Genomic DNA, 10167 nt, shown 5'->3' with positions numbered 1-10167 from the left:
AAACTTAACAGGAACCCATGGGGGAGGGGAAGGAAAAAAAAAAAGAGGTTAGAGTGGGAGAGAGCCAAAGCGTAAGGGACTGTTGAGAACTGAGAACAAACTAAGGGTTAATGGGGGGTGGGAGGGAGGAGAGGGTGGGTGATGGGTATTGAGGAGGGCACCTTTTGGGATGAGCACTGGGTGTTGTATGGAAACCAGTTTGACAATAAATTTCATATATAAAAAAAAACAAAAACAAAAACAAAAACAAACAAAAAAAATCAATGCAACCAAACAATGGGATGTAGTCATGGCAAAAAATTTTTACATTGGTATAATACAATGGAATATATTGCGGATTTTTTTGTACTAAATAATTTCCTTATAGCCATAGCTTCAAACTACCATAAAAATGTAAACTATTTGAAGAAAACATGAAAACAATTTTTCAATTTCTAAAATCTTTGTTGTTGCCTATAAATCTACAAAGATCAGGAAATATTAGTTACTTAATTGGATTGATTGAATACATAAATTTAAGCATAAAGCAAAGAAGGTACTGGGAAATAACAAAGCGTAAAGATTATCAGGCAATATGCTCTCCAGACTTACCCCTTCCTAACACCTTCATGAATGCTCTGGCCACATCCTTGTTGCGGAGGCTATAGATGAGAGGATTCAGCATGGGAGTAAGGATAGTGTAGAAGACAGACACGAATTTGTCCTGGGTGGGGGTACGATCTGAACTGGGCCTCATGTATATGAACATGGCTGCTCCGTAATACATTCCTACTACCATGAGGTGAGAAGAACAGGTGCCAAAAGCTTTACGTGGGCCCTCTCCAGATCCCATGTGAATGACAGCCACAATAACATGAACATAGGAAGCAATGATTACTGCTACAGGGAAAAGAAGCATAATGATACAGCATATAAATACCATCCTTTCAAATAACAATGTGTTAGTGCATGAGAGAGTGAGAAGGGCAGGGACATCACAGAAAAAGTGTGGTATTTCTCGGGCACCACAATATGAGAAAGACAATGCAACTGCAGCTTCAATTATACCATCAAGTGAACCAAGAATCCATGAAAAAGCTGCCATGAGACCACATATTTTCTGGTTCATGAGAATTGAGTATCTTAATGGGTGGCAAATGGCAACATAACGGTCATAAGCCATTGAAGCCAACAGGAAACATTCTGCTCCAAGCAGAGACACATATAAGAATATCTGGGCTCCACAACCAGCCAGAGAAATAGACTTCCTGCCAGACAAGTAGTTGAAAACCATCTTGGGTACAGTGGTGCAGATGAGCATGAGGTCCATGAGGGAGAGTTGGCTGAGAAGGAAGTACATGGGGGTGTGGAGTTGGTTGTCCAGGTAGATGAGGAGAACCATAACAGTGTTTCCCATGAAGGCCACTGTGAAGATGCCCAAGACCAGTGAGAAAAGGAAGATGTGAGTGGGGCTGTCATTGAAGATTCCTACCAGGATAAAGTCTGAGTTGAAGGTCTGATTCTCCCATGCCATGATAAACGTTTACTGCAAGGAATACAAGAAGTGACAAATGGCTGTGATTGTGTTATAGAAACATCAAGCACTTCCTTCCCTAAGTCACCACTTCTACCAAATTGCCTAAGCAAGAGGCAATTGTTTCTCTGGTCATAATTTCATTTTTAGACTGGATATATTAAAGCATTGTTTTATCTTGATATGATTATTTTATGTTAGATGAATTATTTTCGTTTAAAATTTTATTTATTTAAATTCAAGTTTGTTGTTAATGAAGAATGTGTGGTTCACAGACATAGTAAGTTACATGTTAAAAATATGAGAGTTTTCTCAGGGCACCTGGGTGGCTCAGTCAGTTAAGCATCCGACTTCAGCTCAGATCAGGATCTCACAGTTTGTGGGTTCCAGCCCGGCGTCAGGCTCTGTGCTGACAGCTCAGAGCCTGGAGCCTGTTTCGAATTCTGTGTCTCCCTCTCTCTCTGCCCCTCCCCTGCTCAGTCTCTGTCCCTGTCTCAAAAATAAATAAACATTAAAAAAATAAAAATATGAGAACTTTCTCAAGTCATATAATGAGGTTAGAGAAACTAGTCAGCTCATATGCGTAGTGTAGATTATCCATTCATAAAAACTTTATGATCATGGAAGACATAAATTTCTGAGAAGTCAATGAGATTTTATTTATGGTTCTTTTTTGTTTTCCATGAAATTTTGCATAAAATTTCTATCAAAGTGTAGAGAAAATCATGTATTGATGGAAATGAGACAAGATTAATCACATGTCAGGTAAACAGAAGAGATTGAGAAATCAGCTATCTGATGTCCATTATGTAATATTTATTCTAATAATGGTGGGTTATAGTGTAAATAGTTCCTCATAAATATACCATTTCCTCACTCATCTCTAAAAGTGACATGTGTCCACAAGGCAGTCAAGTATTGATCTCAAGATACAGGATAAAGGAGAGTACAAAGGCAAAGGCATGTCTGGTACAGATTACTTCAGCTGTGTGATATAGGCAATTAATTCCTACAATCTTTATTTTACAGTATATTAACCTGAATATTTATAATATCTATATTACAGTGTGTTATTAAAATCAAATTAGATCATATTTTTAAAGTGTGAATATTATCTGGAGTGAAGTTTGTATGATATATATATATATTTTAAAATAAATATATACTACTAAAAGTAAGAGAGACCACACTTACTTACCTCCACACTATTTTAGCTTACATAAAATTAATCTCTTCCATGTCCTTAGCAAAACCTTTTAAGATTTCTTTGGCTATGCAATAGCATACATATAATTCTTTATTTTCATATTCATTTTTTCCCTTCTTTATCCCCTTTCCAAGAGACAAGAAATTCTTTACTTTCTTTCTTCCCTAACACTCCCTGGACAGATTATGAATATTTATTTTCTTCACCACTTTGGGTCCTTCTAAACTCTTTATCTCTGTAGCATTCAACAATTCAGTGTATATAATATTTCAATCATAACTCAGGTATTTAATACATCCTAAATTTCTGACCAGTTATAAATTCTCTTAGCATTATTCCTTATATTTATAATACTTATCAAGAAACTCAACCCACACTGTGTAAATAAGCATAGCTCATGCTATTTAAATTTTCAAGTATTTTTACTTTTTCACTCCTCTACACACAATTGTTTATTAAATATTTCTAACACAATCTTTTAACCTTATTCAAACTGTGATTCAAAAGTGATTATGCATGCTACAGAAAAAACTTCAAACATTACTACTGAAAAATAACATGAGTTTTCAAGCCTCTGATTAAAATTTATTGACCAACAGAAAATTAAAACATCACTTGGTTTACTATCATTTCTGTGCTTCTAAAAAGCAATATATCCTTTCTACTTCAAGTTTGCTCATGTTGTTTTACCTGGTGAAAGTCTCTCTCTTTATGTTTTGAAACATAAATATTAGTACCTATGGAACATTCAGCATATATCTAGTCATTTCCTGACAATTTGCCACTTTTTCCCCTTTAATAGGTAATCTTTCAATCAATTGTGCATCCTGGAATAATACCCAAAACAACAAATTCATCAGTATTCCCAATTTGGACATTAATCGCATAAATAACAATTCTATAAATTTGGAAAGTGGAAGTGCCTTGAAAGCTGAACAGGCTGAAGAACTCCATGGGCCAGATTTTTCTTTGTCCTGCATTTGTCTTCTTGTCTTTCTGCTTAATCAAGGCCATATAATGCTATCTAGACTGAATACAGCTTACATAGGTGGCATTATCTAGGGAAGTAAATGTCCTTGACACTCTATGTACAAACTTCCAAATCAAATTTCTATGGAGTAATTTATAAAAATAAATTGCTAAAGGGGTGTTGTAATAATTTTTCACTATGCTTTCCTTGTCTCCATTATTTAAAAGTGACAGGACCTGACTCTATATTTAGATCTTATTTTGCTCATGGCTGCTTTTACAATCTCTGTGTTAACAACAAACTCCATCACATTTTAAATCTATTCCCCTTCACATTATGTCATTATGTGAAAACAATCCATGAATTTTAGCCCATAAAAGGAACGAATGGAAGAATTGCAATGGTGATAGTTAGAGCTGTTCAAAACTAACTGGCTTCTATAAAAGTCAGAAGAATCTTTAATAATTTGAGATGAGAAACAGTTTTAAGTTGTCCATTTTCAGTAGATAAATGTAAAATTTACTTTGTAGTATGTAAGGAGGTTCTGCCTATATATTCCTGTACTTTTTTTTATGTTTATTTCTTCAATGTGGGCATACATACAATGATATATTATTATATTATATTAATTATATATTATGTTATGTTGTTATGTTATGTTATGTTATGTTATGTTATGTTATTGCACGATCTTTTATTTTGGCAAACCGATCTCACAAAGTCTCATTTCCTTTACTTTCCTAGGAGAAGAAGCTATAGTAAACAACGTTTCACATTGGTGGTCAAGACACTTATTTCTGAATACTGTCATCTCAAGCTCCTCCACATCATCTCTCTGAAGCAATGTCTTAGTTAAAATGTGTTTTTTTATATTAATAAGTGCATTTAGTTATAGCTATAATAACATGAGGAATTTATATAAGCATTACAGCTATAAAGTTAACAACATAATGTACATTAATCCATTGCTTCATCAAATTTTATCCACATAATTTCTCAACAAATCCCTCATAGTGTGGAATTAATAGACTTTGTCTATACATACTTAAAAAAAAGACTATGACACAACTTTAGCTAAATATAATTTATGTTTTTATTAATTATGCTCACCAGCTTCAAGAAATGTATTTTGAAGAAAGATAATTTTAAAAATTGTTATAGGAAGAGGAGAGGAAAAGAGTCAAGTTGACTAAACAAAGACAGTTGACATTCAGTGGAATGTTGAAAGACCTTGTGTGTTTTGAATGACCAAATGAGTTGGAAAGAAATTTGAGGGGGATAGTGAATGAGGGAGAGAAAATTGAGAAAAGGAGAGTTTAGTTGAATACATATTAGGATAACTGAGCATTCATCTCTGCTCTATATATGCTGCTTAATGTCAATGGAGAAGTCATGCTCTCCCTCCTAATAAAGACACAAAAAATAAATAGTATGTTATAGATAAAATGGTATGCAAAAAATGTCCTTATGGAAACAGGAATTATTACCTAAATCCATCCTCTGTTTACCTATAAAATTTTCTTTTTTTTTATTTTTATTTTTTTTTATTTATATATGAAATTTATTGTCAAATTGGTTTCCATACAACACCCAGTGCTCATCCCAAAAGGTGCCCTCCTCAATACCCATCACCCACCCTCTCCTCCCTCCCACCCCCCATTAACCCTTAGTTTGTTCTCAGTTCTCAACAGTCCCTTACGCTTTGGCTCTCTCCCACTCTAACCTCTTTTTTTTTTTCCTTCCCCTCCCCCATGGGTTCCTGTTAAGTTTCTCAGGATCCACATAAGAGTGAAACCATATGGTATCTGTCTTTCTCTGTATGGCTTATTTCACTTAGCATCACACTCTCCAGTTCCATCCACGTTGCTACAAAAGGCCATATTTCATTTTTTCACATTGCCACGTAGTATTCCATTGTGTATATAAACCACAATTTCTTTATCCATTCATCAGTTGATGGATATTTAGGCTCTTTCCATAATGTGGCTATTGTGGAGAGTGCTGCTATGAACATTGGGGTACAAGTGCCCCTATGCATCAGTACTCCTGTGTCCCTTGGATAAATTCCTAGCAGTGCTATTGCTGGGTCATAGGGTAGGTCTATTTTTAATTTTCTGAGGAACCTCCACACTGCTTTCCAGAGTGGCTGCACCAATTTGCATTCCCACCAACAGTGCAAGAGGGTTCCCGTTTCTCCACATCCTCTCCAGCATCTATAGTCTCCTGATTTGTTCATTTTGGCCACTCGGACTGGCGTGAGGTGATACCTGAGTGTGGTTTTGATTTGTATTTCCCTGATAAAGAACGACGCTGAACATCTTTTCATGTGCCTCTTGGTCATCCGGATGTCTTCTTTAGAGAAGTGTCTATTCATGTTTTCTGCCCATTTCTTCACTGGGTTATTTGCTTTTCGGGTGTGGAGTTTGGTGAGCTCGTTATAGATTTTGGATACTAGCCCTTTGTCCGATATGTCATTTGCAACTATGTTTTCCCATTCCGTTGGTTGCCTTTTAGTTTTGTTGGTTGTTTCCTTTGCTGTGCAGAAGCTTTTTATCTTCCTAAGGTCCCAGTAATTCACTTTTGCTTTTAATTCCCTTGCCTTTGGGGATGTGTCGAGTAAGAGATTGCTACGGCTGAGGTCAGAGAGGTCTTTTCCTGCTTTCTCCTCTAAGGTTTTGATGGTTTCCTGTCTCACATTCAGGTCCTTGATCCATTTTGAGTTTATTTTTGTGAATGGTGTGAGAAAGTGGTCTAGTTTCAACCTTCTGCATGTTGCTGTCCAGTTCTCCCAGCACCATTTGTTAAAGAGACTGTCTTTTTTCCATTGGATGTTCTTTCCTGCTTTGTCAAAGATGAGTTGGCCATACGTTTGTGGGTCTAGTTCTGGGGTTTCCATTCTATTCCATTGGTCTATGTGTCTGTTTTTGTGCCAATACCATGCTGTCTTGATAATGACAGCTTTGTAGTAGAGGCTAAAGTCTGGGCTTGTGATGCCTCCTGCTTTGGTCTTCTTCTTCAAAATTACTTTGGCTATTCGGGGCCTTTTGTGGTTCCATATGAATTTTAGGATTGCTTGTTCTAGTTTCGAGAAGAATGCTGGTGCAATTTTGATTGGGATTGCATTGAATGTGTAGATAGCTTTGGGTAGTATTGACATTTTGACAATGTTTATTCTTCCAATCCATGAGCAGGGAATGTCTTTCCATTTCTTTAAATCTTCTTCAATTACCTTCATAAGCTTTCTATAGTTTTCAGCATACAGATCCTTTACATCTTTGGTTAGATTTATTCCTAGGTATTTTATGCTTCTTGGTGCAATTGTGAATGGGATCAGTTTCTTTATTTGTCTTTCTGTTGCTTCATTGTTAGTGCATAAGAATGCAACTGATTTCTGTACATTGATTTTGTATCCTGCAACTTTGCTGAATTCATGTGTCAGTTCTAGCAGACTTTTGGTGGAGTCTATCGGATTTTCCATGTATAATATCATGTCATCTGCAAAAAGCGAAAGCTTGACTTCATCTTTGCCAATTTGGATGCCTTTGATTTCCTTTTGTTGCCTGATTGCTGATGCTAGAACTTCCAGCACTATGTTAAACAACAGCGGTGAGAGTGGGCATCCCTGTCGTGTTCCTGATCTCAGGGAAAAAGCTCTCAGTTTTTCCCCGTTGAGGATGATGTTAGCTGTGGGCTTTTCATAAATGGCTTTTATGATCTTTAAGTATGTTCCTTCTATCCCGACTTTCTCAAGGGTTTTTATTAAGAAAGGGTGCTGGATTTTGTCAAAGGCCTTTTCTGCATCGATTGACAGGATCATATGGTTTTTCTCTTTTTTTTTGTTAATGTGAAGTATCACGTTGATTGATTTGCGAATGTTGAACCAGCCCTGCATCCCAGGAATGAATCCCACTTGATCATGGTGAATAATTCTTTTTACATGCCATTGAATTCGATTTGCTAGTATCTTATTGAGAATTTTTGCATCCATATTCATCAGGGATATTGGCCTGTAGTTCTCTTTTTTTACTGGGTCTCTGTCTGGTTTAGGAATCAAAGTAATGCTGGCTACATAGAATGAGTCTGGAAGTTTTCCTTCCCGTTCTATTTCTTGGAATAGCTTGAGAAGGATAGGTATTATCTCTGCTTTAAACGTCTGGTAGAACTCCCCTGGGAAGCCATATGGTCCTGGACTCTTATTTGTTGGGAGATTTTTGATAACCGATTCAATTTCTTCACTGGTTATGGGTGTGTTCAAGCTTTCTATTTCCTCCTGATTGAGTTCTGGAAGAGTGTGGGTGTTCAGGAATTTGTCCATTGCTTCCAGGTTGTCCAATTTGTTGGCATATAATTTTTCATAGTATTCCCTGATAATTGTTTGCATCTCTGAGGGATTGGTTGTAATTATTCCATTTTCATTCATGATTTTATCTATTTGGGTCATCTCCCTTTTCTTTTTGAGAAGCCTGGCTAGAGGTTTGTCAATTTTGTTTATTTTTTCAAAAAAACAACTCTTGGTTTCGTTGATCTGCTCTACAGTTTTTTTTAGATTCTATATTGTTTATTTCTGCTCTGATCTTTATTATTTCTCTTCTTCTGCTGGGTTTAGGCTGCCTTTGCTGTTCTGCTTCTATTTCCTTTAGGTGTGCTGTTAGATTTTGTATTTGGGATTTTTCTTGTTTCTTGAGATAGGCCTGGATTGCAATGTATTTTCCTTTCAGGACTGCCTTTGCTGCATCCCAAAGCGTTTGGATTGTTGTATTTTCATTTTCGTTTGTTTCCATATATTTTTTAATTTCTTCTCGAATTGCCTGGTTGACCCACTCATTCGTTAGTAGGGTGTTCTTTAACCTCCATGCTTTGGGAGGTTTTCCAGACTTTTTTCTGTGCTTGATTTCAAGCTTCATAGCATTGTGGTCTGAAAGTATGCATGGTATGATTTCAATTCTTGTAAACTTATGAAGGGCTGTTTTGTGACCCAGTATATGATCTATCTTGGAGAATGTTCCATGTGCATTCGAGAAGAAAGTATATTCTGTTGCTTTGGGATGCAGAGTTCTAAATATATCTGTCAAGTCCATCTGATCCAATGTCTCATTCAGGGCCGTTGTTTCTTTATTGACCGTGTGTCTAGATGATCTATCCATTTCTGTAAGTGGGGTGTTAAAGTCCCCTGCAATTACCACATTCTTATCAATAAGGTTGCTTATGATTATGAGTAATTGTTTTATATATTTGGGCGCATAGACATTTATAATTGTTAGCTCTTCCTGATGGATAGACCCTGTCACTATTATATAATGTCCTTCTTCATCTCCTGTTACAGCCTTTAATTGAAAGTCTAGTTTGTCTGATATAAGTATGGCTACTCCAGCTTTCTTTTGGCTTCCAGTATCATGATATATAGTTCTCCATCCCCTCACTCTCAATCTAAAGGTGTCCTCAGGTCTAAAATGAGTCTCTTGTAGACAGCAAATAGATGGGTCTTGTTTTTTTATCCATTCTGATACCCTATGTCTTTTGGTTGGTGCATTTAATCCATTTACATTCAGTGTTATTGTAGAATGATATGGGTTTAGAGTCATTGTGATGTCGGTATGTTTTATGCTTGTAGAGATGTCTCTGGTACTTTGTCTCACAGGGTCCCCCTTAGGATCTCTTTTTAGATCTTTTCTATGAAGCTGGTTTAGTGGTGACAAATTCCTTCAGTTTTTGTTTGTTTGGGAAGACCTTTATCTCTCCTTCTATTCTAAATGACAGACTTGCTGGATAAAGGATTCTCGGCTGCATATTTTTTCTGTCTAGCACACTGAAAATCTCGTGCCAATTCTTTCTGGCCTGCCAAGTTTCAAAAGAGAGATCAGTCACGAGTCTTATAGGTCTCCCTTTATATTTGAGGGCACGTTTACCCCTTGCTGCTTTCAGAATTTTCTCTTTATCCTTGTATTTTGCCAGTTTCACTATGATATGTCGCGCATTAGGTCGATTCAAGTTCCGTCTGAAGGGAGTTCTCTGTGCCTCTTGGATTTCAATGCCTTTTTCCTTCCTCACTTCAGGGAAGTTCTCAGCTATGATTTCTTCAAGTACCCCTTCAGCACCTTTCCCTCTCTCTTCCTCCTCTGGGATACCAATTATGAGTATATTATTTCTTTTTAGTGTATCACTTAGTTCTCTAATTTTCCCCTCATACTCCTGGATTTTTTTATCTCTCTTTTTCTCAGCTTCCTCTTTTTCCATAACTTTATCTTCTAGTTCACCTATTCTCTCCTCTGCCTCTTCAATCTGAGCAGTCATGGTTTCCATTTTGTTATGCATTTCGTTTAAAGCATTTTTCAGCTCCTCGTGACTGTTCCTTAGTCCCTTGATCTCTGTAGCAAGAGATTCTCTGCTGTCAGCTATACTGTTTTCAAGCCCAGCGATTAATTTTATGACTATTATTCTAAATTCACTTTCTGTTATATTATTTAAATCCTTTTTGAT

At 36.5% G+C, this 10167-nt stretch overlaps 1 protein-coding gene across 1 annotated transcript; it reads right to left on the bottom strand.

The window, feature by feature from the left end:
- Positions 1–565: 565 nt before the first annotated feature.
- LOC121024699 (olfactory receptor 2M3-like) lies at positions 566–1527 on the bottom strand. Its single transcript, XM_040466894.1, has one exon. It carries the CDS (start codon positions 1511–1513, stop codon positions 566–568), a length of 948 nt encoding a protein of 315 aa, XP_040322828.1. The 5' UTR covers positions 1514–1527.
- Between the last annotated feature and the right edge of the window lie 8640 nt (positions 1528–10167).

Source organism: Herpailurus yagouaroundi, unplaced genomic scaffold, assembly GCF_014898765.1.
Source record: "Herpailurus yagouaroundi ecotype Mexico unplaced genomic scaffold, PumYag 66899, whole genome shotgun sequence".
Lineage (NCBI taxonomy): Eukaryota > Metazoa > Chordata > Mammalia > Carnivora > Felidae > Herpailurus > Herpailurus yagouaroundi.
The sequence above is the reverse complement of the archived record's forward strand: the minus strand, read 5'-3'. Positions and strand labels throughout refer to the sequence as shown.

Coding starts and splice junctions, on each gene's coding strand:
- LOC121024699 (XM_040466894.1), bottom strand. CDS start 1,513: ATGGCATGGGAGAATCAGACCTTCAACTCAGACTTTATCCTGGTAGGA.